General features: G+C 66.4%; 10 protein-coding genes across 10 annotated transcripts; 5 read left to right on the top strand and 5 right to left on the bottom strand.

The window, feature by feature from the left end:
- Positions 1–785: 785 nt before the first annotated feature.
- Positions 786–3,241, bottom strand: MICPUCDRAFT_46985 (uncharacterized protein; the record flags this gene model as incomplete). Its single annotated transcript, XM_003057638.1, has 1 exon — positions 786–3,241. The coding sequence occupies one exon, from the start codon at positions 3,239–3,241 to the stop codon at positions 848–850; it is 2,394 nt and encodes a 797-aa protein (XP_003057684.1). The 3' UTR covers positions 786–847.
- Positions 3,242–3,382: 141 nt separating this feature from the next.
- MICPUCDRAFT_57131 (uncharacterized protein) lies at positions 3,383–3,842 on the top strand (the record flags this gene model as incomplete). The annotated part of the gene is made up of 2 exons (XM_003058003.1): positions 3,383–3,762; positions 3,827–3,842. The coding sequence occupies 2 exons, from the start codon at positions 3,383–3,385 to the stop codon at positions 3,840–3,842; spliced, it is 396 nt and encodes a 131-aa protein (XP_003058049.1).
- A 1,462-nt stretch (positions 3,843–5,304) lies between these two features.
- Positions 5,305–8,009, bottom strand: MICPUCDRAFT_16492 (PAF1 complex protein Ctr9; the record flags this gene model as incomplete). The annotated part of the gene is made up of 4 exons (XM_003057637.1): positions 5,305–6,408; positions 6,475–6,972; positions 7,060–7,598; positions 7,805–8,009. Coding segments are annotated over 4 exons (2,346 nt in total), but the record flags the coding sequence as incomplete, so codon positions are not given.
- A 532-nt stretch (positions 8,010–8,541) lies between these two features.
- On the top strand, positions 8,542–9,144 carry MICPUCDRAFT_11752 (uncharacterized protein; the record flags this gene model as incomplete). Its single annotated transcript, XM_003058002.2, has 2 exons — positions 8,542–8,700; positions 8,872–9,144. Coding segments are annotated over 2 exons (432 nt in total), but the record flags the coding sequence as incomplete, so codon positions are not given.
- Positions 9,145–9,366: 222 nt separating this feature from the next.
- Positions 9,367–10,551, top strand: MICPUCDRAFT_57128 (uncharacterized protein; the record flags this gene model as incomplete). The annotated part of the gene is made up of 1 exon (XM_003058001.1): positions 9,367–10,551. One exon carries the CDS (start codon positions 9,367–9,369, stop codon positions 10,549–10,551), a length of 1,185 nt encoding a protein of 394 aa, XP_003058047.1.
- Positions 10,552–11,540: 989 nt separating this feature from the next.
- On the bottom strand, positions 11,541–13,168 carry MICPUCDRAFT_67217 (SNF2 super family; the record flags this gene model as incomplete). Its single annotated transcript, XM_003057636.1, has 1 exon — positions 11,541–13,168. The coding sequence occupies one exon, from the start codon at positions 13,166–13,168 to the stop codon at positions 11,576–11,578; it is 1,593 nt and encodes a 530-aa protein (XP_003057682.1). The 3' UTR covers positions 11,541–11,575.
- A 1,617-nt stretch (positions 13,169–14,785) lies between these two features.
- On the bottom strand, positions 14,786–16,558 carry MICPUCDRAFT_15861 (SNF2 super family; the record flags this gene model as incomplete). Its single annotated transcript, XM_003057635.1, has 4 exons — positions 14,786–15,156; positions 15,253–15,529; positions 15,626–16,091; positions 16,146–16,558. Coding segments are annotated over 4 exons (1,527 nt in total), but the record flags the coding sequence as incomplete, so codon positions are not given.
- Positions 16,559–17,743: 1,185 nt separating this feature from the next.
- On the bottom strand, positions 17,744–22,884 carry CHLH1 (magnesium-chelatase subunit chlH chloroplast precursor). The gene is made up of 3 exons (XM_003057634.1): positions 22,748–22,884; positions 22,360–22,401; positions 17,744–22,142 (listed from the first exon to the last, which is right to left on the bottom strand). Exons 1-3 carry the CDS (start codon positions 22,838–22,840, stop codon positions 18,066–18,068), a joined length of 4,212 nt encoding a protein of 1,403 aa, XP_003057680.1. The 5' UTR covers positions 22,841–22,884; the 3' UTR covers positions 17,744–18,065.
- Positions 22,885–23,602: 718 nt separating this feature from the next.
- On the top strand, positions 23,603–24,967 carry MICPUCDRAFT_57124 (uncharacterized protein; the record flags this gene model as incomplete). Its single annotated transcript, XM_003058000.1, has 1 exon — positions 23,603–24,967. The coding sequence occupies one exon, from the start codon at positions 23,603–23,605 to the stop codon at positions 24,965–24,967; it is 1,365 nt and encodes a 454-aa protein (XP_003058046.1).
- Positions 24,968–25,323: 356 nt separating this feature from the next.
- MICPUCDRAFT_16253 (uncharacterized protein) lies at positions 25,324–27,012 on the top strand (the record flags this gene model as incomplete). The annotated part of the gene is made up of 1 exon (XM_003057999.1): positions 25,324–27,012. The coding sequence occupies one exon, from the start codon at positions 25,324–25,326 to the stop codon at positions 27,010–27,012; it is 1,689 nt and encodes a 562-aa protein (XP_003058045.1).

Raw genomic sequence — 27,012 nt, 5'->3', positions numbered from 1 at the left:
CCTCGTCGGGTTTAAGCACTTCTCGACGTCGACGCGCGGCCGCGAGGAGCTGCTCGTGACCGTGCGCCACGGCGACGACGCGACCGAAGATGGTGGGGCCCCCGAAGGTGGGCACCGAGGTGGGAGCGACGAGGAAGGCACGAGGTGCGACGCGCGCGGAGAGAACGCGCGCGAATTTTCTCGCCCCGCCCTGCCTCGGTGGATGACGACAACAGTTCTTACTTGATTGCGCAAGGGCTCTGAGGGACGGCGACCGCCGTCACCCCTGACGCGAACGCCGAACTACAACACTCCGACACCGAGATTTGTTTTTTTGATTGCATCGTCGCCGCGCCCGTCCCTCGTCCCCCGGTGACCGACGCTCCCGCCCCCGCAGCCTCGGCGACGACGACAGCACCACGTTCTTAGTCTCGCCCCCGATCGTGTGGCGACTGCGGTCGAGCCCGAACGCCGAGGACGTCGCGCTCGAGCTCGACGCCGCGCGCGACGGCGGCGACGTCCGCGCGCACGCGATCGTGAGAGAGCTCGTGAACGTGTGCGTGTTCCCGAACCCGGCGAACGCGCTCGAGTTGGACGCGATGGCACCGAGCGCGGGCGAAGTCACCGAGGACGAGCGCCGTAGGCGGTGCCTCGCCGCGGCGGCGACGGCGGCGTATCTGCGAGACGTTTCATTCGACGCGCGCGCGAGGGGGGAGACCGCGTTCGCGACGATGGTCGAAGCGGACGCGCGCGCGATGGTCGCCGCGCACGTGAAGAGCATACCCGAGGACGTCCTCGCGAGATTTAGGTAGAGAATTCGTACTATAAGATAGTAGACGATTAGATGGTGCCGAACGAGTGGACTCGTTCAACTCGACGCTTCCGCGCGCGCGGCTTCCAACGCGGCAACCTTCTCCGTCAACGCGTCCACCATCGACTTCAACGCCGCCGTCCTCTCCTTGAGCTCCTCGTTCTCCTCGCTCGTCTCGCCCATCATCTCGAGCGCGTCCACGTGCCTGTCCTCGAGCGCGGTGAGTTGCCGTTTCAAGTCCGCGGGGTTCCCGACCTCGTCGATGAGCCACGTCGCGGACATGAGCTCGTTCGCGAGCTCTCGTTGCGTCTTCTCCAACGATTTGATCCGGTCGTTCGCGATGATGACTTCGCTGTCGCTCGCGCGCAGCCGCCTCTGAAGCTCTTCCGTGGCGCGGTCGATCGCGAGGCGCACTCCGGACTCGCCGCCCGCGCTGACGGACCGCGCCGCGCGCGTCAGCGCGGCGACGACCTGGTCGCCTTGGTCGCCCTCGGATGCTTTTTCAGCCTCCGCGTTTTTCGCCGCCGCCGCCGCCGCCGCCGCCGCCGCGGCTTCCTCCGCCGCGGCCTCCGCGGCGGCGTCTCTCTGCTCGATCACCCTCTGAAGCTCGCGTATCTTGTCTAAGAGCGACGACTCTTTCGCGACGAACTCCGCGCGTTCGCGCTCCCACGCCGCGGTCGCGGCTTCGTGGCGCCCTCTTTCCTCCGCGAGCTGCCTTCGCGCCTTCGCCTCTCGCCCCCTCGCCTCCTCCTCGACCGCGTGCATCCTCCCCTCCTGCATCGCCGCGGTCTCCGCTTCCTCCATCACCCTCGCGCGCTCCTCTCTCGCCGCCGCGCGCTCGGAAGCGAGCTGTTTCTTCGCGTTCGCGGTCTCCGCCTGCGCTTTCGCGGTCAGTTCCCGCGCGCGCGCCGCCGTCGCCTTGGCATCCGCGGCGTCCTCCTCCGCCGCCGCTTCCCGTCGCGCCGCGGCGCGCGCCGCTTCCTCCGCGTCCGCGACTCGTATCTTGAGCAACCGCTCCGCGCCCGCCCACGCTTCCGCGCGCTCGTTCTGCTGCGATCGCATCGCTTCGATCTGACGAATCAACGGACGCGTGCTCTCGGGCATCGACTGCGCGAGCTCCTCGTGTCGACGTTCGGACTCTTGACACCGGCGTTCCATCTCGCGAACGTCCTCCGCGGCGCGTTCCTCCCGTCTCGCCGCGTTCTCCGCGGCTTTCGTCATCGCCTTTCGCAACCCGTCGACCTGGTCCTGAAGCGCGTATTCCCTCGCCGCGGCGTCCTTGAGCTCGGTCTCGAGCCGAGCGCGCGTCTCGCCGTCCGCCGCCGCCTCCGCCGCCGCCGCCGCCGCCCGAGCCTTCGCGAGCTGATCCACGAAGTGCGTCTTCTGCGTCTCGATCTCCTCTCTGAGCGCGAGCATCTCCCTGCGAAGCCCCTCGGTCGTCGCTTTCGCGTCCTCCAGCCGCACGCTCAGCGCCGCCGCCTTCGCCTCCGCGTCCTTCGCCGCGGCGTTCTTCTTCCTGACGTGCGCCTCCATCTCCGCCTGTTTCTTTGACAGCTTCTCGCCCTCGGCCATGACCTCGGTGATGATGTTGTCCTTCTCTTTCAGTAGCTCGCCTTGCTCGCCGCTTCGGTCAATCTCCTTGCGCAGCGCGTCGCGCTCTTTCGTCAGCGCGTACACCTTGCGCTCCGCGGCGCCGACGCGTTCGATCCCAGCCTCGCGCTCGGCGCGCGCGTCGTCGCGTTCTTTCGTCAACGCGTCGACCGCGCCTCGAAGCGTTCGCACTTCGTTGTCCTTCTCCTCCGCGACCGCTTCCGTGGACGCCGCGGTCTTCGAGTTCGCCTCCAAGAGCTGCTTCTCCCTCGCGGCGAGGGTCTCGCTCAGGGACGCCAGCCGCGCGTCCTTCTCCGCGAGCGACGCGCGCAGGCGTTCGAGTTCAGACGCGGACGCGGACGCGGACGCGGACGCCGCTGGGGTCGGCGCGGCGGCGGGTTCCTGCTGTTTCTTCGCGCTCTTCGACTTCTTCCCGCGCGTCGACGCCGCGGGAACGACCGCGGCGGGCGCGACCGGCGCGACCGGCGCGGCGGGCTCAGCGGGAGCGGGGGCGACCGGAGGAATCGCGCTCGTGCCGTCTCCGCCCGCGCTCGCTTCTTTGTCGCCGTCCCCGCCGCTCGCGTTCTCACCCCGCGCGACGTTCAGCCCCAGCTGCGCGTCGTACGAGTCCACGGTGTCCGCGATATCGTTCGCGACTTTGCTCGCGTGCTCGACCATGGAGTTCATCGCGCCGGTGACGTCCACGGCGTTGAGGTCGAAGGTGGAAGCTTGCTCCGAGAGCGAGGTCAGCGTGGACGTCAGATCGAGGTTTCCGACGCCCCAGTCATCGGAGGAACCCATGCCCCAGGTCCCCAGGCCCCATCCTCCGTCGTCGGCGTCGGCCTTCTTCCCGTCGGACATCGCGTCGGACGCGACGTCGCGGCGCGCGCCGGTGCCACTGACGAGCGCGGGGGCTCGATCGGTTCTGTTCGAAAGTGTCAGAACGCGAACAAAAAGTCTGCGATTGAAAACTGAAGTTGGCACCTTCGGTGGCGCAGGGCGATGGCGCCGCCGCCAACCTCGGAGTGGGGTCTCGACCCTCTGTTCTGGGTGAATGTCAAGGTCGCGGTGTGCGAGATTGTCGGCCCGGACGCGGTCGTGACGGACGCGGAGGGAGGGCACGGCGCGGTGCGGCTCTACCGCGGTCGACCTTTCCGTCGATGCGAGCTCATGGGTCACGTCGTGTCCTTGTACGCGAGGGACACGAAGACGCTGTTCGTCCTGGACGACGGCACGGGGACGATCGAGTGCGTCGTGTGGATGAAGTCCGAGGGCGACAACGGCGGGGGAGGGGACGGGGGCGTGAGCGTGGACGACTTCGGGATCGATCTGAACGCGCTGCGTTTAGGCGCGCTCGTGCGCGCGCAAGGGCGCATCACGGAGTACGTGGGGAACAAGCAGATCACGGTCCGGACGCTTCAGGCGTGCGCGGACGCGAACGTGGAGCCGTTGTTTTGGTTAGACCAAGGGCAATGCGTTCGGGAGATCGAAGAGGACGCGCGGCGGCGCGCGGACGAAGGCGGATGAAGGGCCGCTTTCGAGTTAGATGTTCTCATCAATGAATTAGATTTAGAGAGCTAGTCCGAGTCGTCGTCGTCGTCGATGACAGCCTTCCTCCTCTTCTTCGGCGCCTCCTCATCGGCGTCTTCCTCTTTCTCTTCCACCGCGGGCGCGGCGCCCTTCTCTTCCTCCTCCTCCTTCTCCGGGGACCCGTCGCGACCGCGTTTCTTCTTCTTCGCCGCCGCCTTTTTCGCGAGCTTCTTCATCGCCGCGTTCGCCTTCTCCTGCCGCTCCTCCTCCTTCGTCTTGCGCTTCCCACCACGCCCGCGCTTCGTCTCCTCCTTCGGCGGGGATGCTCGCTTCTCCTTCCCCTCCGTCGGCGCGTCCGGCATCTCGTCGTCGGAGTCGCTGTCCGAATCCCCTAACCCCGCGGCTTTCAACTTCGCCTTGGCGTCCTCGGTGAGGTCCTTCTCGTCGTCGTCGCCGTCGGTGTCCTTCGCCTCCGGTTCGTCCTCGGAGTCGTCGTCGGAGTCGTCCAGGCCCGCAGCCTTGAGCGCAGCCTTCTGTTCGTCCGTCAGTTTCTTCTTCTTGTCCTTGTTCAACGGGTTGTCCGGGTGGTCGTCGGGCAGGAGGATGTCGTCGTCGTCCTCGTCGTAGTGCAACGACGTCGTCTTCTCGCCCTTCTTCGATTTCTTCCGTTTGCCGCCGCCCCCTTCGATGGCCTCCTCCGCCTCGCGAATCTCCGTGGTCTTCTTCAGCCACTGCTCTTGCGACTGCTTGAATCTCTCCGCGGCGGCCGCGGCGGCCGCCTCCGCAGCCTTCCTCTTGAGCTCCTCCGCGGCTTCCTTCGCGGCGTTTTGCGCCGCTCGCGTCTCCTCCGCGGCGCGTCTCGCCGCCGCCTGCGCGTCCCGCCGCGCCTGCAGCGCCGCCTCCTCTCTCTCCGCCGCCTCCAGATGCGGCTGCGCGGACTTGAGCGCCTCAGCGCAGAACGAGACGTGAATCCCGACGCGCTTCTTATCGAACCCGTACTCTGGGGCGTTCTTTTTCGCGTCCTTGTCCTTACTCGACGCGCTCGCGACTTTTTGGAGCTGCTCGAAGAGACTCAACGCGAGCTTGAACTCCTCGATCGCGTTGAGGACTTGCTGCAGACGACCGGTGCCTTCGGTGCCTTCGCCGCCGCCGGGAGCAGCCTTGCCCTTCTCCGCGCCCTTCAACGTCCGGTTCAACGTGCGGTGCGCGTTCTCTTGGAGGACATACGCGAGGTTAAAACGCAGGCGGTGATTCCACGGCGCGACGTGAAGCGCGCGTCTCAGGAACGACTTGCTCTCCTCCAGCGACGCGGCTTCGTACGAGTTCCGAGCTTGGTACAGCGATACTCTGTGGTCGAGGTTGTTGAAGAACTGCGCCTGCGCTTGCTCGTAGTGCTTCGCCGCGGCGACGTAGTTCCCTTTCGCCATCTGCACGTGCCCTTGGTTGATCCAGATGTCCGGGGACGACATCAAGCTCGAGTCCGCGGCGCCCTCCGCGCCCTTCCCGGTCGCCGCCGTGATCCCCTCGGCGACCATCTGGAACGTCGCCTTCGCTTCGTCGATGCGCCCTTTCTCCGCGAGGAGGATGCCCAGCCCGTTCGCGGCGTACATGTCGCTGCAGTTTTTCTGCAGCGCTTTCGTGTACAACGTCGTCGCGTAGTCCAGGTGCGCTTGCTCCGCCTCGCGGACTTTCGGGTCCCCGCGCTTGTGGTTCACGCTGCTCTGAAGCTTCACGGCTTGGTAATACGCCGCGTTCGCGAGCGAGAGCATCGCGTACTCGTCGTGCTGGTGCGTCGCCGCGTTCGGGTCTTTACCCGCGGCCGCGGACAACGCCGCTTGCGTCGGCGTGAGCTTCTTCGGGAGGTTCCTGAGCGCCTTAAACTGCGCCTGCGCCTCGGACCATCGGCTCTGTTTCATGAGCACGTGACCGACGGACGCCATCGCGTCCGGGTCGTCCGGCTTGGTCTCCAACGCCTTGCGCGCGAACTGCTCCGCGGCGGCGAAATTTTCCCGCTTCGCCGCCATCGCGGCTTTGCGGAGTAAGCACTCCGTCATCTCCGGGGAGGCGACGAGGAGGTCGTCGTACCGCGCGGTGGCGTCCTCGATGTCGCCCTTCTCCTCCGACAGACGCGCGAGGTTAAACGCGACCTGAAGCCGCGCGCCCGTCGCTTTCCTTCTCTCCGCGGGTTCGTCCAACGCCTCGCCTTTTTCTCCCTTCCCGCCCTCCTCCTTCGCCGCAGCCTCGAGCGCGGCGAGGAACACCGCCCTCGTATCCTCGTGCCCGGCCGCGCCCTTGGTCATCGCCTTCAAGACGCCGACGTTATTCAGCAGCGAGGACGAGATCGTGGACGTGCCGTCTGCTTTTTTCCCGCCGTTGTTCAAAATCTCAACCGCGCCCTCGTACGCCGCGAGCGCAGCCTCGTACTCCCTCGCCGCCAACAGCGCGTCGCCGTGCTCGATCTGCGCATCGTAGTCGTACGGGTCCGCCTCCACGGCTTTCTTCAAGATGCCCGCGGTCTCGAGATCGCGCCCGGGCCCGGCGCCGATGTTGCCCACGGACGCGACGCCGCCGCCGCCGTTCATCGCCGCGGCGTCGTCCGCGATTCGTCGGCAGTGTCCGTACACCCTCTGCACTTCCACGCTGTTCGGGAACGCGGCGTACGCCCGCTCCGCGTACGTCAGCGCGGCTTTGTTATCGCCCCTCGTCAGCGCGACTTGCGCTAACCCAAAGTTTGGCTCGTGGAACGTCTCGTCCATCTGCGCGGCGGCTTGGTACAACCCCTGCGCGCGCTGCAGCTCCCCGCGCGAGTGGTGCGCCTTCGCGCGCGTCATCGCCGCCTGCGCCCTCAAACGCGGCGTCGACCCGATCGCGTCCGCGCCGCCGCGGATTAGCGTCTCCGTGAGCTGCTCGATCGCCTGAAGGTTATCGTCCCCGGCGTACAGAAAGTGCTTCGCGAGCTCGACTTGCGCGCCAGGGTGATGCGGATCCAGAGTAAACGCGCGCTCGAGGAGCTCCAAACCGCGCTTCACCGCGGCGACGTAGTTCGTCTTGGCGTCCGCGAGCTTCTCCTCGACGGATGGACCGTCCGCGCCGCCGCCGTCCCCGTGCGTCAGCTCCGCCGGCACCGCGGACGCGGCGTTAAACTCGACGGACGCCAAGCCGACGAGCGCGTCAACGTTGGTCGGCTCCAGCTGTATCGTCCGCTCGAACGCGAGCCGCGCGCCTTCAAAGTTCCCGAGCTGGTACTGGCACGCGCCGATGCCGAGGCGCACGCCCGCGGGCGCGGCCGCGCCCTGCGACCTGAGCGCCCGCCTGTACCACTGCAGCGCCTCCGCGAATTGCCCGCGGTCGTAGAGCAGCCGCGCCTTCATGAGCAACGGGAGGACGTTCCCCGCGCCTCCATCCTTGAGCGACCGCGCGGCGTCGACGAGCTTCTCCGCGGCCGCGAGGTTCCCTTTCGCGAGCTCCAAGTGCGCGCGTCCCACGACCGGGGCTTGCTCCGGCTCCTCGCCGTTCGCTTTTTGTTTGATGAGCTCCGCGGCGCGCAGCAAGCCGTCGGCTTTGTAAAAGTGGTCGTCGCGTCGAATCTTGTCGTTCTCCGCCTTGCCCATGTTGACGTGGTACGACGCGAGCGTGCACAAGATCGCGGTGCGCTCACACTTGCTGTCGGGGTAGTACGTCTCGATCTCTGTGGGGTCGAAAGCGAGCGCGGTCGCGGTGAGATCGGGGCGGCGCGCGGGGAGGGAGGATCGCGGCGCGAATTGGATTCGGAGGAGGATCGATCGATCGATCGATCGATCGATCGACGGTAGGGTTGCGCCCGGACGCGCGATCGGCGCCGCGTCACGAACGCGCGCGCGGGCGCGCGAGAGAGTCACCCCGCGCTCTTCTCACCTGGCTGCGTCGCCTCCTCTAAGATGTTCCTGAACTGCTCCTCTTTCCCCTTCGACAAGTACGCCTTCGCGACGTGAAGCCACACGTCCAACGGCGCGAGCTCAGCCTGAAGGATGCCGAGGATCTCTCCCTCGTCGTCCGGGAGATCGTTCACCGCGACCTCCACGGCCTCGTTCGTGTCACCGATCGGGATGTATATCGTCATCCCGGAGATGGCAGCGTCCGTCTCCATCGTGGATCCCCGGTGATCGCGCCCGAGCGACGCCGATCTTCCGCCCCGAGGAGAGTGGCGCGCGCGAGAAAACGCGGCCGGATTTTATGAAAGTGCGAAAGCCGCCGCGCGCGCGCGAGCGCTCACAAAAAAGACCGGACATTTCATCCCCGACCGCCGCCAGTCCCGCGCGCGCGACGACCGGTCCGCGAACTCGCGGCGCGGCGTCGCGAACGCGCGTCGCGGAGACATGGACCACGTCCCACTGCCGCAGCGCCCGCCGCGGAAGCGCGCGAGGGCCACCGCGGCGGCGGAGAGGGCCGCGGCGGCGGGGACGTCGACCCGCGAGGCATCATCATCGGGCGGTGCCGAGGAAACGAACGAGGCAGACGAGGCAGACGAAGCAGACGAGGCAGACGAGGCAGACGAAGCAGACGAGGCAGACGGCGAGGACGACGACGACGACGCGGAGACCCTTCCAGAGTTCATCCCCGGGATCCCGATCGTCGACGCGTTCGACGGCGAGCGGCGGTACGAGTACAAGGACCACACCGCGGACATTCAGATTCACGCGTGGGGCGCCACCGTCGAGGAGTGCTTCGCGCGCGCGGCGTTGGGGATGTTCGACTACATGACGCCGCTGGATAAGCTGAGCGAGGGCGCGTCGAGGGCAAGGGACGAGGGCGTCGCCCCGGGCAGCGGGCGCGTCGCGGTCGCGGTCGCGCGCGGGGGAGAGGGAGACGGCGCGGGAGGGGGAGAGGGAGACGGCGCGACGGGCGCGGAAAGGGAAGCCGCCGCCGGCGCGACGGGCGCGACCGAGGGTCGCGTCGTCCACGGCCACGCGTTCGTCGTCGAGGCGCACGACGCGCACTCGCTCCTGTTCGCGTTCCTGGACGAGCTCCTCTTTCACTTCCACACGTCGATGCTCGTATGCACGAAGATACAAGTCGCGACCATCGACCGCACGCGCTGGCGCGTCGAGTGCGTCGCGCTCGGGGAAAAGTTTGTCGACGGCGTGCACGAGCAGGGGACGGAGATCAAGGCGATCACGTACAGCGCGATGCAGATCTTGGAGGCGGGGGAGGGGAAGGACGGGTGCGCGGAGGTGTTCGTCATCGTAGACATCTGACACGTTAGTTAGCCATTCAGTAAAGTGACTTCCGGGAGACGCGCGACGGACGAGAGAAGATTCTTTCTCATCACGACTGGATCTCTCATCCGGGGGCTTGCGGCCGCTCGTGGGCTTCCGGTCGGTCACCAGCACACGTGCGGCGCCGTACAGTAATACTTTAACGTGTCTCCCGAACCGCGTCAGAGCGAGGCGCGCGAGGAGGCCGTGTCGTCGGCGCGGATGGGTCGAGTCGCGATCGCGGTCGCGCTGACGCTGCTGTGCGTCGCGACCCCGACGATCGCGCCGTGGGAGAACGGCGCGGACGCGGCGTGGAGTCTGCGACTGAACGGCAGCGGATTCGTCGTCGAAACCCCACATGCGGAGAGACCGCCGCCGCCGGAGCAGCCGACGCTGCACCCGCGGACCGTGGGCGAGAACGCGCCGCGGTCGTGGGACGATCGCGGCGGCGTTGTGGTCAAGCCGGGGAGTTGGTACGCGTGGGAGCACGTCGGCGTCGTCCCGGAGCGCGCGCGTCTGGACGAGCACCCGGGGAACGGGACGGCGACGCGTCGGGTGAAAAGGGCGCCGCCGACGTCGGGATGGAACGACGCGCTCGCGGCGAGCGCCGCGAAACGGAAGAGAGCGTCGGAGCCCGGGCTGTCTGTGCTCTTCCAGCAGTACGGCGGCGTCGACGAGGCGCTGCGGACGCTCAGGGCGAAGGCGAAAGCGTTCGACGACGAGCGCGACGAATCGGACGACGAAGAGAAATCGAAGACGTGGGACCTCATGGGGAACGCGTACCGGGTCAAGGGCGAAAGCGACGTCGCGTTCGATTGCTTCGAGCGCGCGTTAGAGTTAAAACCCAACGCGAACTCGTATTTACACTACGGCGGCGCGCTGAGGGCGGCGGGGGATCTCGAGGAGAGCGTGCGTCTGTTCGGGTTGGGCCTGGAGCTCGCCCCTCGGCACACGTTGTTGCGGTATAACCTAGGGATCGTCTACGCGGAGACGGGACGATTGAAGGAGGCGAGCACGAGCTTGAAAGCAGCGCTGTCGATATCCCCAACGTTCAAACCCGCGAGAGAGCTCCTGCGCTCGGTCAGGAATAAGATGCGGAGCAAGTGGTTGCCTCAAGACGCGAGACGGATCATTCACGTCGTCTCCGGATTCGTCCTGTTGGTCATGGCCGTGCACAAGGTCATAAGCAAGTTCCACACCCTCGGCGTCATCGGGGGCACGGAGGGGGGGAACGGCGGCAGGGGAACGGGCGCGCACGGGTTGCCGCGCGTGCGGACGAAGCGGAACAACAACAAGAAATCGTCGCCGCGCGGCGTCGCGTCGCCGAGGAGTCCGCACTCCGTCGCGAGCTCGCAAGGGACGTCGCCTCGGGGGGGGCAGGGCACGTCGCCTCGCGGTAGGTGGTAGGCGGTCGTTTTACGAATGGACTACGTGTGAACGCGAGCGAGACCGACGGATGCTAACCTATCGTCGTTCGAAACCACCGCGCGCGCGCGTACTGTGCGGACGACCGCGCTCGCGCCCTCGGGCTCGACTCAACCTTTCGTCGGCGGCGGCGGATTCGGCGGCGGCCACGCCACCCATCCCGTCTCCTCGAACACCGGCGGCGCCCGCGACGGCGCGCGCGCGCCCGTCGCGTTCGTCGACGCGTCCGCGTCGTCGTCGTCGTCGTCGTCGTCGTCTCTCGTTGCCGTCGCGCTCGCCCCGCGCGGCGGCGGCGGCGGCATCGCCGCGAGCGCCCACCCCTCCTCGTCGTCGCTCGAGCTCGCGTCGTTCGCGGCGCTCGTCGCGTTCGCGGGACCGTCTCCGCGCGAGACGCGCGGGCTACGAGTACGCGGCGGCGACGACGACGACGATGACGGCGGCGACGACGGCGACGGCGACGACGCGACGGCGCGCGCTCGAGTCCCCGGCGCCGGCGGCGGTCGTCCCGCGTCCACCTCGCGCTTCTCGTCGCGAACCGTCGCGTTCGAGCGATCGTTCTCGTCGATCTCGCGCGCCTTACCCTTCCCTCGCGCGTCCTTCTTCCACGCGCTCGCCCGGTCCCCCGCCGCCTCTGGTTCCGCCCCCGCCTTGATCACCGTCGTCGCGACCGGCATCGGCGACGCGGACTTCCCCGTCCACGACGCCGGGATGAGCTTACTCGCGTCCACCGCGCCCTTCGTCACGTCCTCCAACACGCGCTTCACGTTCAGCATCCGGACGTCTTGATACCCCGCGAAGACGATGAGGCCGAGCATGACGACGATCGAGCCGCCCCACAGCCATCGCCGTCGGCGCAGCGGCGGCGGCGGCGCGTCCGTCGCCGCGGACATGTCGTCCAGGGACGCGTGCCGCGCGCTGCACAGAAATGAGTGGACCCGCGCGGTGCGACACTGGAGAGGTGACGTGAAGATGATCTACTTATGTGTTCGATCTCACGCTCGACGCGTCAACTACCTATCAATCCGCTCACGGAATCCCCCACCGCGCTCGCGGTCTGCCACAGCGGGTGATAATCGTACCCCGGATCGAACACGAACTGCGGGAACCAATCCTCGGTGGGGTCCTCGAGCTTGTGCCAGAACAGGACGATCCACGGCCCGACGCTGCCGAGGATCACGTTTAACCAAATCGCGAGGTCCATGGACATCTGCTTCCTCCACCCTAACGTGCTTATGAATATCAACAGCGCGACGGTCAGCGACCCGGTCGTGCCTTTCACCAACCGCAAGTGGAAGTCCGAGTCGTTAAACACCCGCGACGTGTGCCAGAACGCCTCCGGCCCGAGCGCGGTGTACAGCGCCATGTAACAGTTATCGAAAATCGCCGCGAACGCGTTCAGAGACACGTACGTCAACGTCGCCGCGTCCGGGGTCATCTTCCCTAACCTGCGCTTCGACCCGGCGCTTATCATGTCCTGGAATGAATCGCCGGACGCCGACTCCGGCGTCAGCGCGAGGACAAACTCCGTGCTCTCCCACAGCTTCGCGATGGAGAAATACCAAAAAGGCATCACACTCCAGTACATCCAGGGCGGCGCGTCCGGCTGTGCGCTCCACGCGATGAAAACGACGCCCTGAAACGACGCGACGAACGAGTACCCGAGCTTCATCGCGTACTTCCCTTCTTTCGACGCTTTGAAGATTTGCATCAACGGCGAGTACGTCAGCGCGTTCGTGAGAAACAGCGCGCTGCTCACCCACATCCACGTCCACCCCGGACTCTCTCGGTACACGCGCTCCAACGCGACGCCGTACAAACCCGTCACGAGCGCGCCGCCGCCGGAGACGACGTGCAGCCACGACGCCCGCGTGCGGCTCTTCCGCGCTATCGGGTTCCCCACGGGCGCGGGGATCAAGCTGCTGCGCCACAGCGAGTACACCGTGCACGCCGCGAGCAACCCGAGGAACGAGTCCTCGACGACGCCGCCGACGCCGGGGAGGTGATTCGCGACGAGGAGCTCCCCCGCGCGCGCCACCTCCCTCGCCGCGCCCGCGGGGCCGCCCGCGGACGCGACCGCCGCGCCGAGGAGGGCGACGAACGCGGTCACCGTGCCGATCTCGCGAGCGCTCATGCCGTCGCTCGCGTTCGTCTTCGCCGCCGCCGCCGCCGCCGCCGCGTCTGGCTTCGGCGGGACGTACTCGGAGAAGCGATCTTTCGGCGCGCGGCACTGCGGGCACTCGAAGTCCGCGCCGAGCGCGTCGAACGGCGTCTCGAGCGCGTAGATATACCCGCACTCCTCGCACACGTGCGTCGCGGCCGCGGTCTTCGGCTTCGTCGCCGCCGCGGCGTCGTCCACGGCCACGGTCGAGGAGGACGTCTCCGAGGAGGACGATCGCGCCGGTCGCGGTCTGCCGTCGCGGAACCGCTTCGCGCGCGCGCCCTTGGGTTTCGCCGCGGACATGGCGGCGCTCACGCGCACGCATCGCACGCGCGCGGGGGGGACGGCGGCCGCGCGCGTCGCGCGCGGCGTGGTGACCCGGCGCGCGACGACCGCGGGCGCGGGCGCGCATCGCGTGGCCGACATCGCCGCGAGCGCCATCCCTCCGCGGTCGCGCGCGCCGCGATCGATGCAGCGCGCGACGCGTGTTCTCTCCCTCCGCGCGAGAGTCGCAGAGGAGCTCGGGAGGAGAGCCGCGCGAGAGAGTCGACTCGAGGCTCGCGGCCGCGCTCCGCGGTGCGGCGTCGTGTGCGGACGGGACCGAACACGATCTCGCCCTTGGATAAGAGGAGATCTCCGAGCAGTGCAGCCTGACTTCCCGTGAACTGCTGGTGTGATGTGAGCCTGCTGGTGTGATGTTCCCGCAGCTCGTCGCGTGTGTCGATCTGGTCTGGTGTATTATTTTTGCTATCCCCCGTCGCGTCGTCATCACACGCCCATTCCTCCCATCAACGTCGAGAGATCCTCCACCTCGCGCGCGGGAGAGCTCGGCGCCGTCTCGAAATCCCCGTTCTCGTCCTCGCCGCCGCCGCCGCCGCCCGCGACGGAGCCGTCCTCCTCGACGTCGTCCGTCTCCGCGCTGCTGTCCAACGGCGGCGGCGAGCCCTGCGAGCCGTCCACCTCGTCGTCGGGGACGACGAAGTCGTCCAGAGACGCGCCGTCGTCGTCGTCGTCGTCGTCCGTGTCGTCGTCCTTATCGCTCGCGACGTCGTCGATGAGCGCCGCGCCGCCGGAGCGTCCTTTCTTGCGTCCGGGCGTCGCGTACTTTCCGGGCGTCTTTCCGGGCGTCTTCGCCCTCGCCGGCGTCTTCGCCCTCGCCGGCGTCTTCGCCTTCGCGTCCGGCGACGTCTCGACGACGACCTCCTCCACGTCATCGTCATCGTCGTCCTTCTCCTCCTCCTCCTCCTCCTGCTCTCGCTTCACCGGCGTGACGGGCTTCTCTCCGACGCCGTACTTCGCGTGCGCTTCCTTCTCCACCTCGTAAATCTCGAGATCCAAAGACGCGATGCGGTTTCGAATCGACGCGCCGCGGTCCGGGAGCTTCTTCACGACGAGAGGCATCTCGAGCAAGAGCTTTTGCTTCTCGCGCGCCTTCCGCAGCTCGTCGAGCTTCTCCGTGATGATCGTCTTCGCGCTCGGCGCGGCGATCGTCTTCGCGATGCTCGTCGGCGACGACGAGTTCCTCCCGACCGCGATCGCGCTCCCCGCGGCGGCGGCGAGGCCGGCGAGGGACGCGTCGCCGCCCCAGCCGGCGTCGACGCCCTTCCACGCGCCTTTGCTCCCACCCTTGCCGCCGCCGCCACCTCCGCCGCCTCCGCCGCCGCCGTTTTTCTTCGCCGCGACGGAAGGTCCGGACAGCTCCGTCGCGCCGCCGCCCGCTTTCGTGCTGTCATCTTTGCTGAACAGCAAGTCGTGGTCGCTCACGCCCGCGGCGCCGAGACGTCTCAACAGCGGGTGCTCGATCTCCGTCAGCTCCTTGGTCCACTTCCTCTGCCCGGCGTGCAACCGCTCGAGCTCGATCTGCGTCGTGGACGAGTTCAACCCCGACTCCGTGACCTCGAACAGCTGGCTCGTCTCCTCCGCGCTGAAATAGCGAAAGTGGTTCCCGTCCTGCGTCCCCGCGCGGGAGAGACCGCCCTTGAACACTTGCCGCCGGTACACCTTCTCCTCCACGGTGCCGCACGTGACGAGCCGGTATACGACGACGTCCTTCTTCTGACCGATCCTGTACGCCCTGTCCACGGACTGCGAGTCAGACGCCGGGTTCCACGAGGGGTCGTAGATGACGACCCGGTCCGCGGCGGTCAGGGTAAGACCTAACCCGCCGACTTGGGACGTGAGCAGCGCGAGCGGGATGGACGCGTCGGATTGAAACCGCTCCACGCGCGCGTGACGTTCATCCGCGGGGACGTTGCCGTCGATCCTCACGAGCTTGTGGCCCTCCGCGGCGGCTGCTTTCTCGAGGACATCCAGCATCGCGCGAGACTGCGAGAAAACGAGCGTCCTGTGGCCGTTACTCGCGAGGTGCCGGAGCATGTCCATCAGGAACGCGGCTTTACCGGACGCCGACGGATCGCCGCCGAGATCGGCTTCGGTGAGCCCGGCGGCGGCGACCGCGGCGGCGACCGCGGCTTGCTTCCCCTCGTTCACCTCGTCGTCTTCGTCTTCGCCCTCTTCGTTGTTACCGGACTTGGATCCCCCGGGGGATTTCGAAGGCGACCGCGTGAACGTGGACGACGCCGCCGCGTCGGCGGCGGACGCGCCGGTTATCGCGCAGCACAACGCAGGGTGGTCGCAAATTTTCTTCAGCACGTTGATCGCGCTCAGCGCGGACCCGGTCTTGTTCAGCGCCGCCCTCACCGGGCCGGACTTTAGGAACTGCTGGTACAACCGCCTCTGCGCCGGTCGAAGCGGGAGCCACACGATGAGGTCGTTCTTGCTCCCGAGCTGCGACGGCGCGTGCTTCACCGCGCCCCATCCGGACGCGGCCGCCGTCGCCGCCGCGGATTCCCGCCGCGTCGTCTCCGCCGCCGATGACGTGTCTTCCCCTCCCGGAACGGCGGCGGCGGCGGCGGTCTCGTTTGATTCCTCGCCCGATGTCGTCCCCGCCTCGTCCGCCGCGGCTTTTGCGAGCACGGAGGATTTTTCGCGTCGTAACATGAACGGGCGGCACTTCGTCCGGAGCTCGTCCGACGCGCGCGCGCCCGCTTCTCTCTGCCGCTGGGTCGCGTCGCGGCTCTGCCCGAGGCCAATCTTCTTCGAGTATTCCCTCCTGAACTCGACCTCGTCCCCGAGTAAGCCGGGGCAGCACAAGTCGTACAGCGCCCAGAGCTCCGCGAGGTGGTTCTGTATCGGCGTCCCGGTGATTATGAGCCGGTACGACGCAGGGATCGTTCGAATCTTTCGCGGCAGCTGCGCGTTTGGGTTCTTAAGCTTGTGCCCTTCGTCGCACACGACCCAATCCCAGGACAAACCGGTGCCTCCGTCCGGGAGGTCTTGCCCGGCGACAATCGACCCGCGTCCGCTCGCGGCGGCGATGACGTCGCCGTCCTCCTCCGCCTCCGGCGCGCCGAGGGACGTCGCGTTGTGCGTGACCATGCCGTACGTCGTGAGTAAGACGCCGCCGTGGGTGAGTACTTTCGATAACGCCTTGTCTCGATCCGTTTTCGACCCCCCGCCCGCGAATCGGTGCAAGTTCACGCCCTCCTTTAACCCGGCGACGATGAATTCTTTCCCCCAGTGCGGCAGCAGCGTCGTCGGGGCGAGAACCAAGACCCGCTTCGCGGCTTTCGAGCGCAACAATCCGGCGGCGAACGCGGCGACTTGAAGCGTCTTCCCCAGACCCATGTCGTCCGCGAGTATCCCCCCGCGGTTGTTCAGCTGCAGGTTCCACATCCACCTGACGCCGTCTCTCTGATGGTCGTACAGTCGCGCCGCGAGCTCGCCCGCGAGCTCGAACTTCGGACCGCCCGCGCGTCCTTTCAGACGCATCGGCTTCGGGCCGTTTCCCGGGGTTTTGTTCCCACCGCCGGGCGTCCGCGGCGCCGCTCGAGGCGGCGGCGTCGCGGCGACGGCGGCGGGCGCGGCGGGCGCGGCGCGGCGAGGAGGCGTCGCTGCGACGGGTACATCGCGCGCCGGCGGCGTCGCCGCGGGCGCGGGAGCAATCTTCACCGCCGCCGGCTTCGTCCGCGTCGGCGTCGCGTCGAATCCAAACGCCGGCGGCGGTGGCGCTCTCGCGGCCGCGGGGGGCATCGCCGGCGCGAACGGCGCGACGACCGGCTTCGTCGGCTCCGCGACCGGCTCTCGCGTCAAGGATATCGTATTCATGTCGCACACGATGTCGTCGATCAAATTCGGGGAGTCGTCCGCCGTCGGCGGCGGCGGCGACGGCTCCGCGTCCGCCGTCTCCGTCGCGTCGGCGGTGACGTTCGTTTCCTCGACGTTTTCCTCGTCGTCGTCGTCGTCGTCGTCGTCGTCCGCGTCGGACTCGGAGTCGTCGATGAACACCGCGCGTCGTCGAACGACCGGCGTCGGCTCCGGCGACGGCGTGTCCGGGAGGTCGGATTTCTTCACGAGGCGGCCTTTACGCCGCGGCTGCGCCGGGGACGCGTCCGCGTCCGAGTCCATCGCGCTCGTCGCGTCGTTTTCCTTCGTGCCGAGTTCCCCGGACGTCGGCTTCAGCGGTCGACGCGCGGACGCCGCGGACGCGCCGTCGTCCGTCTCCGAGTCGAAGTCTAACGCGGACGCCTTGCCCGCCCGGATCGCCGAGATGCGTTGCAGCGCGGTCGCGGTGGGTACTTTTCGGTCACGCAGGACGCCTCGGCTCATGGGCGTCCGCGGATCTACGCGAGATCCCGAGGGGAACGAATGCGGGGATGTTCTCCGCTGGGACGTCTCCGCTGCTGGGATACGCGCGCGTCGCTCGATTTCGTGCTGTCAGCGGTATACCACGCGAACTATGCGTGCTCTTACGCGGCGTAGACGGTCGCGCTCCGCCGCGTGAAGGTGGCGGAGTCTCGCGCGCGAGTGCGAGCGCCCGTAGATGTGTCGTGGCTCGTCGACGAAACTCACGAGAAAACGGTTTCGATGGAAAGATTTTTTTTCCAGGGCGTTTCGTCGGTGGCGGTCGCGTCGCGGCCGGGAAGCCTGCGTACAGCGCGCGTCGAGCGATGCATGCGAACGGTATTTGTTCATTTTTTTAAAGGTTGTATTAAATGCCGTGCGTGATGAGCACGGCTATGTACACTACACAAGGCACAAATGATTGAGATTTTGCCCCTCACGCGAACGTCCCGGCTGGCGAAAAAAAGTCGCCGCCGAAGCGCCCCGACGACGACAGTCGTTCAGGATACGCGTGACTGTGAGGAAAGAATGGTAAAGAAGATCTGTGTCGTGGCTAATGTGCCTTGGACAAGAATTTTTCGGAAGCGCGCGCCCCCGACCGCGGTACAAAATTGAAAGCTGAAGAATCGAAGAATCGCCAGGGGTCGAGAGACGTTTAGTTCTCGACGCCCTCGATCTTGTCCTCGACTTCCATGTACAAGTTGCGGAGACGCTCGATGTTCTCCTCGCTCGTCTCCCAGTACCCACGCCCGTTCGCCTCGAGGAAGTTGGCGACCATCTTACGGAAAGAGTTCGGGTTCGTCTCCATGAGGCGCTTCTGCATCTCCGGATCCGCCATGTACACGTCGTTCGCGTCTTCGTACACCCAGTTGTCAACCTGCCCGGACGTCGCGGACCACCCGAGGGTGTTGTTCAGGCGCTTCTGGATCTCTCTCGTGCCTTCGTACCCAGACGCGAGCATGCCCTCGTACCACTTCGGATTGAGGAGCTTCGTGCGCGAGTCGAGGCGGACAGTCTCGGACAGCGAGCGAACTTGCGCGTTCGCCGTCGTCGTGTCCGCGATGAAAGACGCGGGCATCTTGCCATCCTTACGCACGCCCGCGACGAGCTTCGTCGGGTCCGAGTCAAAGTAGTGCGACACGTCCGTGAGAGAAATCTCGGAGGAGTCGAGGTTCTGGAACGTGACGTCCACCTTGGAGAGCGCGGACTTGAAGATATCCGTCTTCGTCTCCATGCCGCTGCCCGGGGCGTCCGAGTTGAACGCGAAGGACTTCCTGTTGAGGTACATCTCCTGGAGCTGGGACTCGTCGTTCCACGACGAGTTCTCCACCGCGAGGTTGACGTTGGAGGAGTACGACCCGGACGCGTTCGAGAAGATGCGCGTCGCCGCCTCGCGGATGGACAGGCCGAGTTCCTCAGCCTGCTCGACCGCGTGCTTGCGGACAAAGTTCATCTCGTACGGCTCGTCCTGCTCCGCCGCGAGCTTCACCGCGCGGTCGAGGAGGTTCATCTGGTTCACGAACAAGTCGCGGAAGACGCCGGAGCAGTTCACGACGACGTCGATGCGCGGGCGGCCGAGCTCTTCGAGAGAGATGAGCTCGAGCTTGTTCACGCGACCGAGCGCGTCCGGCATCGGGCGGACGCCAACCATGAGCATGACCTGCGCGAGGGACTCGCCGTAGGTCTTGATGTTGTCCGTGCCCCAGAGCACGAGCGCGATGGACTCCGGGTACACGCCGTTGTTCTCGACGCGCTGGCGCTCGATGAGGCGGTCGACGACAACCTTCGCGGACGCGAGCGCCGCGGACGTCGGGATCGCCTGCGGGTCGAGCGCGTGGATGTTCTTGCCAGTCGGGAGCACCTTCGGGTTGCGAATGGGGTCGCCGCCCGGGCCGGGGAGGACGTACTCGCCGTTGAGCGCCTCCGTGAGCGCGCCGAGCTCGTTGTCCTTGACAATCTGCTCGAGGCAGAAGCGGAGGTAGTCGAACAGCTTCCTGCCCGCGGCGACGTCGATGCTATCGAACTTGGTGCCCTTGAGGGAGTCGCCCCAGGGAAGCGCGACGGACGCGCCGCCGAACATGTTGCCGAAGGCGCCGAGCGCGCCCGCGGCGAGACGGCCGGACGGGTCGGACGCCTTGTTGACGAAGTCGCCAATCATCGCGCGGCTCGCCTCCGTGATGTCCTGAAGGAGCTGGACCTGCGCGAGCTCGCCGGCGTCGTTCGCGCGGTAGATCGTCTCGATGTCTTGGCCGACGCACTGCGCCAGGAGCTGCGGGAGCGCCTGAATCTCCTCGTCCTCGCGGTCGATGCCCGCGATGTTGACGAGCGTCGCCACCGCCTCCTCCGCGGAGGGGGGGCAGCCGACGACGTGGAGGCCGCACGGGAGGAGACGAGACTCAATCTCCATGAGCTTCTGGTACACCTTGCCGACGATCATGTCGCGCGTGTCCGAGTCCATGTCCTTCGCGTCGGCGTCCGCGTCCGTGGGGAGCTCCTTGATGTCCTTGTCGAGGTTGCACGTGATGGCGGTCGTGATGATCGAGTTCACGATGGACGGCCCGCGGCCCGAGTCCTTGAGGCCCTGGTACGACGCGATGAGCTCCTTGAGCTCCTTGAGGCCCTTGTACAGACCCGCGTTCTCCGCGGGCGGAGTGAGGTAGGAGATCGTGTTTGCGTACGAGCGGCGCTTCGCGATCGTCGCCTCGGACGGGTTGTTCGCCGCGTAGTAGTAGATGTTCGGCGTGTCCCCGATGAGGAGGTCCGGGTAGCAGTTCCCGGACATGCCCACCTGCTTACCGGGCATGAACTCGAGGGAGCCGTGCGTGCCGAAGTGCAGCACCGCGTCGGCGCCGAAAACCTTCTGGATGTACGTGTAGTACGCCGCGAAGCCGTGGTGAGGGGACGCGGACTTGGAGAACAGGAGGCGCATCGGGTCGCCCTCGTAGCCGAACGTGGGCTGGACGCCGATGAAGACGTTGCCGAACTTCTTGCCGTACACGAGGAGGTTCTGGCCGTCCGAGTTGAGGTTGCCGGGGGGAGGGCCCCAGTTCTCGTGGAGGGACTCCTGGTAGACGCAGAGCTTCTCGTACTCCTTGACGGTCATCTTGTGCTCGATGTTCAGGTCCGGGGACGCGAACTTGGCCTCCTTGTCGTTGAGCACCGAGTTGATGAGGTCCATCTCGTTGTCCGGCATGTTCCCGACGTTGTAGCCCTCCTTCTTCAAGCCCTGAAGGACGCGGAAGATGGAGCCGAAGACGTTGAGGTACGCTGCCGTGCCGACGTTACCCTTGTCCGGGGGGAACGAGAAGACCGTGATCGCGAGCTTCTTGTCGACGTTCTTCTTCTTGCGAAGCGCGGACCACTTGATCGCGCGCGTCGCGATCTGCGCCGCGCGGTCCTGGAGCGAGTGCGACTTGCCCGTCTTGGAGTCGCGGCCGGAGAAGATCACCGGCTCGAGGCCGCCGTCGAGCTCCGGGAGCGCAACCTGGAGGGCAACCTGCACGGGGTGGAGGCCCAGGGTGGAGTCCTTCCACTCCTCCGTGGTCTGGAACGAGAGCGGGACGGTCACCATGTACGGCACGTTGAGCTTCTTCAGGGAGTCGATAGCCTTGGGGTGATCCTGGCGCGCCGGGCCGCCGACGAGGGCGAAGCCGGTAAGCGAGAGCACCGTGTCCACGTACGCCCCCTTCGTGATCGGGTCGAAAAAGAACCTCTCGACCGGGATGGAAAAGTCGAGACCGCCGGCGAAGATCGGGACAACCTTCGCGCCGCGGGACTCGAGCTCCATCACCATGCCGGAGTAGTGCCCCTCGTCGCCGGTGACGAGGTGCGAGCGCTGGAGGACGAGACCGACGACGGGCGCGTCCTTCGCGAACTTCATGTCCTTGCGCGTGTCGTACCAGTTGAGGTACTCCTTGAGGTCCTCGTACATCGCGGGCGCGGTCGGGTGCCAGATGCCAATCTCCGGGAACGTCTCCGGCTCGGCGATCTCCATCTCCATGTCCGCGAGCGCGGGGACGTACGCCTTGGAGATCATCAGGAGGAAGTTCTCGAGGTTATCGGTGGAACCGCCGAGCCAGTACTGGAGCGAGTTCATGAAGTTCCTCGCGTCCTGCGCCTTGTCGGACGGGAGGTACTTGAGGATCTTCGGCAGCGTGCGCACGAGCTTGAGCATGCCCTCTTCGAACCCGCCAGACTCTTTCTTCTTCTTCATGAACGACGCGATCGCAGACTTGGACTGCCCGAGCTGCGCCATGGAGAACGTCCCGAGCTTGTTCAGCCTCATCACCGCGGGCATGGACGGGAAGATGATGCACGCGTCGAGCTGCGCGCGGAGCGGCTCGACGACGGCGACGATCTTTTCCGCGAGCTCTTCGATGAAGATCAGCGAGCCGATGAAGACGTTGGCGTTCTCGACATCCTTCTTCATCTGCGCGAGGTTCTTCTCGCTCCTGAGCTCCTCGAGGAGGTAGCCGGAGACTTCGAAGCACACCTGGGTGTTGTTCGCGTTGAGCTGCTGCACCGCCGCGGAGAGCGCGGACTGGTACTGCGACTCGAGGACGACGTACACCACCTTGACGACGACGCGGCCGTTCGCGACGGGGACGATCCTTCGAATCTCGGGGTCCACGTTCGTGTACTGGCCCGCGCCCTGGTCCGCCAAGATCTTGTCCTCGTCGGAGGATTCCGCGGACGTCGCGGGGCCCTTGGGGCCGGTCGCGACGTTGGAGATCTGATCGGGGAGGGGAGAAGGTGAGGGGATCGACGTCAGCGGGAGGTCGGAGGGAGGGAAGGGATAAAAAATAAGCGAAGAAAAAGTCTCCGAGGGACAACTGGCGCCGAAGCGCGGATAAGAAGCAGCCAGCGCCGCGATCGCGAGCGGGAGGGGAGGGGGAACCGCGCGCGTTCAGGCGCGCGGCGTCGCGCGAACGCTCCGGGGGCGGACGTACCGTGAGGTTGCGCTTGGCGACCGCAGATCGCGCGGAGAAAACCTGCGAGAACGATGCGAGGACGGGGATCACGTCAGCGAACCGCGCGGAAGAAGAGGAGGCGGAGAGGGGGGTTTCTTTCGCTCGGCGAGAAGCGCTCGAGAGAGGCGAAAGATTTGGAACGATCGCGGGTCGCCGAGACGCGCGCGCGGGGGCGATCGCGGCGACGCGTCGCGCGCGACCCCGCGCGGGGGCGATCGACGACCCCGCGACGCGACGAATCCGCATCGGCGTGGAGGGTTACGAACGCGCGCGCGCGATGCGCGCGCGCGCGTTCGCATCGTCGACGTCACCGCATCAGCGAGACCTCGCGGCGAGGATCCCCCGGAGGATGGACGCGCGCGCGCACCTTCTTCGCGACGACATTCGTCCGCTTGGAGGAGACCTTCGCGGAGACCGCGAGGTTGGTGAACGCGCCCGCGAGGGCGGAGGCCGCGGCCATCACTTCTGAGGTGTGCGGGTTTGCAACGCGCGCGTGTTGAGGCGCGAGGCAGGAATGGCGTGCGCGCGTCCACCGCGACGAGTAGAGGCGGTAAACCAACAGCGGGGGAGATCCGAAATATCTCGGTGCCACGCTGGGTCGTACTACGCGAAATTTCGTCTACGCGCAAACAGTTTAAACCTGCCCCCGATCGGCAGTACGCGCGTCGGAAACGAAATCTGCGAGCCGCGGTCGGGACCGATCATTGGCCGATCGTTTTCCCGTTCCGGGGCGAGGCGGAAAAGCGACGTGGCCTCGCGCGGTGGAATTTCAGGTTCAACGCGCGATTTGACCCCGCGCCGCGCGGTCGCGCGCCGGTGCGCGCCGGTCGCGCGCGGTCGACGCGCGCGTCTCATCGGTCAGCGCGCGGTCGTCGGCGCGGACGCCCCCGCGGGCGCTCAGAGCCAGTCAGAGCCTCCCGTTCGCGCCAGCTCGCTTCCTCCGATCGGCTTCGAGCGTACTGGCGCGAATCGCCCGCGCGCACTTCCCGCACGCGCCGCGAGAGGCACCCGACACGGTTCGTATCGATCCTCCGATCGCGAACCGCGCGCGCGTTCGCACGCGCACGCCTCCCTCGTCTCGTCGGAGCGTCGACAGGTCGCGCGATCGGACGGACGTCAATCGCGCGGGACGGTTATCGCCTCCTCTCGCGTTTCCCGCCGAGTTTTCTCTCAGCGCGTGTGCGCGCGCGTGCGCGACTGTAGTGTGTGACGAACGCACGAGATGGGCGCGTTAACGCTCCTCCTGAAGCATCCGAGCGACTTCATCCCGCTCGTGCGGGTGAAGATGATGGCGGACAAGGCGAAGAAGCTCCCGAAGGAGCCGAACCTCGCGTTCTGCTACGACATGCTCAACAAAGTCTCGCGCTCGTTCGCGATCGTGATTCAGCAGCTCCCGCACGAGCTCCAAGACGCGGTGTGCATCTTTTACTTAGTCCTGAGGGCGCTGGACACGATCGAGGACGACATGGCGATCCCGGAGAAGACGAAGTGCCCGGAGCTGGAGAAGTTCCACCAGAAGATCTACGACCCGAAGTACGTGTACCCGTGCGGGGAGAAGCACTACAAGAGGCTCATGGACGAGTACACGAAAGTCACCGCCGTGTTCTTATCCCTGAAGAAAGAGTACCAAGACGTGATCGCGGACATCACGAAACGGATGGGTAAAGGGATGTCGAACTTCATCCGACGCGAGGTCGTGAGCTTGAAGGACTGGGACGAGTACTGCCACTACGTCGCCGGCCTCGTCGGGATCGGCCTGTCCAACCTCTGGGCGAACTCGTTGCTGGAAGACAAGCGGTTCGCGAAAGAAGAAAACCTCTCGAACAGCATGGGCCTCTTCCTTCAGAAGACGAACATCATCCGCGACTACCTCGAGGACATCGTCGAAGAGCCCGCGCCGAGGATGTTCTGGCCGAAGTGCATCTGGAGCAAGTACGGCGAGACCCTCGACGTGTTCCGTCACCCGGAGAACCGAGACGCGGCGGTGTCGTGCATGAACCACCTCATCACGAACGCGCTGGAGCACGGTCTGGACTCGCTGGCGTACATGAAACAGCTCAAGAACATCGACGTGTTTCGGTTCTGCGCGATCCCGCAGGTCATGGCGATCGCGACGCTCGCGGAGTGCTACGACAACGGGAAGGTGTTCGAGGGCGTCGTGAAAATTCGCCGCGGTCTCTCCGCGCAGATCATGTTGAAAACGCTGGACATCTACGACGTCGCGGTGCAGTTCAAATCCTACTCCGCGGTCATCGCGTCCAAGGTGAACGATCGAGACCCGAACGCGACGGAGACGAGGAAAAACTTGAGCGCGATCGTCGCGAAGTGCGACGAGATCTTAGCCGAAGATTTCCAGGGGTACCAACACAAGCACGAGCCGGAGCTGCCGCTGTACGCGAGGTTCCTGATCACGTTCATGACGATCGCGTACGTGTGCTACGCTTTCCAGCTGTACGGCGTCCGCGAGCTCATCGGCGTCGAGCCGAGCAGCACGGGGATCGTTTTCGTGGACTACCTCGAACGCGGACTCAGCGTGTGCGCGTTTTTCACGTCGTGCGTCTTCCTCCTCACGGGGCAGATGCTGTGACGCCGACGCGCGGTCGCGGGTCGCCGGTCGCGGGTCGCCGGTCGCGGGTCGCGGGTGGGGATGGGGGGAGGTGGGGATTCGACGGGGGGAGCGGCGCGGAGTGTAGTCAGCGATTAGCGCGAGGTGTTCGTATACATATTCACGGTCGTTCACCGCGGTCGGTCCGCCTCGGGACGGTACGCCGCCGCCCGCGCCGCGTGGAAGGCCAAATAGTGCACACTGCGCGTGGGTCGTGGGTCGTCGTCGTCTTCAAAGCGCGTGAGGAGAATTCGTTGTTATCTCTCGTCGTCAGTCTCGCCCGGCGCCCTGGCCGCCGGCAGCACCCCGCGGGCATGATGCGCACGGGCAAGCCGAACATGAAGCGCTACGACTCGGACGTGAACTTGGTTCAAAAGTCCGTCGGCGCGCTGCACGCGTCGCCGTCGCAGGCGTCCGGCCTCGGCCGCATCGTCGAGGCGAGCGACGACTCGGGGACCGTCTCCTCGCTCACGAAGGTGATCTGCACCGTCGGCGTGAAGAGCCGCACCGTCGAAGAGCTCATCGCGCTCCTCGAGGCGGGGATGAACATCGCGCGCTTCGACTTCTCCTGGGGCTCGATGGCGTACCACACGAAGACGCTGGAGAATCTCAGAGAGGCGCAGAGGCGGACGAAGATCTTGTGCGCGACGATGCTCGACACGCGCGGGCCCGAGATCGGGATCGAGCTCGCGCCCAAGGACGTGACGTCGTTCGACGCGAACGCGCCGAGAGCGCCCGTGGTGATGACTCAAGGGAACAGGGTGACGCTCACGACGGACGCCACGGTGCCGGCGAGCGCGGCGTTCCTCCCCGTGAACACCCCGGAGCTCGTGAATTTCGTGCACCCCGGGGACGACATCTTCGTCGGGCAGTACCTCTTCACGGGCTCGGAGACGTCGTCCGTGTACCTCAAAGTCGACGAGGTGGACGCGAAAGCGGGGATGGTGACGTGCACCGCGCGCAACGACGCGAAGCTCAGCGGCGTGCTGCTCACCGTGCAGGTGGCGAACAAGCAGGGCGAAGACATGCCGACGCTGAGCGAGTGGGACCGCCGCGTCGTGAAGGAATGGGCGGCGCCGAACGAGGTCGACTTCGTGTCGGTGTCGTTCACGCCCGACGCGGCGGCGATTCGCGAGTGTAAGGAGTTGCTCGCGGACGCGGGGATCCCGGGGACGAAAGTCTTGGCGAAAGTGGAGCGACTCGCGGCGTTGCGGAACATCGACGAGATCGTCGCCGCCGCGGACGGGGTCATCCTCTCGCGCGGGAACTTAGGCTTAGACATGCCCCCGGAGAAGGTTTTTTTGTCCCAGAAGATGGTCCTTTTCAAGTGCAACGCGGGGGGCAAGCCGGTCGTCGTCACGAGGGTCGTGGACACGATGACGGAGACGCCGCGGCCGACGCGCGCGGAGGCCACGGACGTCGCCAACGCGGTGCTCGACGGCGCAGACGCGATTCTCCTGGGCGCGGAGACCCTGCGAGGCGCGTTCGCGGCGAAGACGGTGGACACCGTGCGACGGATATGCCGCCAGGCCGAGAAGGTGTTCGACCACGAGAACCACTACCAGCAGCAGCTCCCGCAGAGCGTCATGGACGAGGGCGGAGGGCTGTCGCAATCGGAGGCGTTGGCGTCGAGCGCGGTGCGCGCGGCGTCCAAGGTTGGCGCCGCGATGATCGTCGTCTTCACGCGCACGGGGCACACCGCGCGTCTCGTGTCCAAGTACCGACCGAACATGCCGATCGTGTCGCTGGTGATCCCGCGCGTGACACAGAACAGCATTCGGTGGGTGTTGGACGGCGAGCAGGCGGCGCGTCAAGGGTTGTTAAATCGCGGCGTGATCCCTCTTCTCGCGAACCCGACGAACAGCGACATGTCCGCGCTTCTCCGCGTCGTGTTCGACTTCGCGAAGAAGAAGGGGACGTTGACGGAGGGAGATCAGGTCGTCGTGATACAAAAGGTGGGTACCACGTCCGTCGTGAAGGTCGTCCCGTTCGGGAAGTCGCGAGACTCGACCGCCGCCGTCGCGTGA

This window comes from Micromonas pusilla (genome assembly GCF_000151265.4).
Source record: "Micromonas pusilla CCMP1545 genomic scaffold MICPUCscaffold_4, whole genome shotgun sequence".
NCBI lineage: Eukaryota > Viridiplantae > Chlorophyta > Mamiellophyceae > Mamiellales > Mamiellaceae > Micromonas > Micromonas pusilla.
The sequence above is the reverse complement of the archived record's forward strand: the minus strand, read 5'-3'. Positions and strand labels throughout refer to the sequence as shown.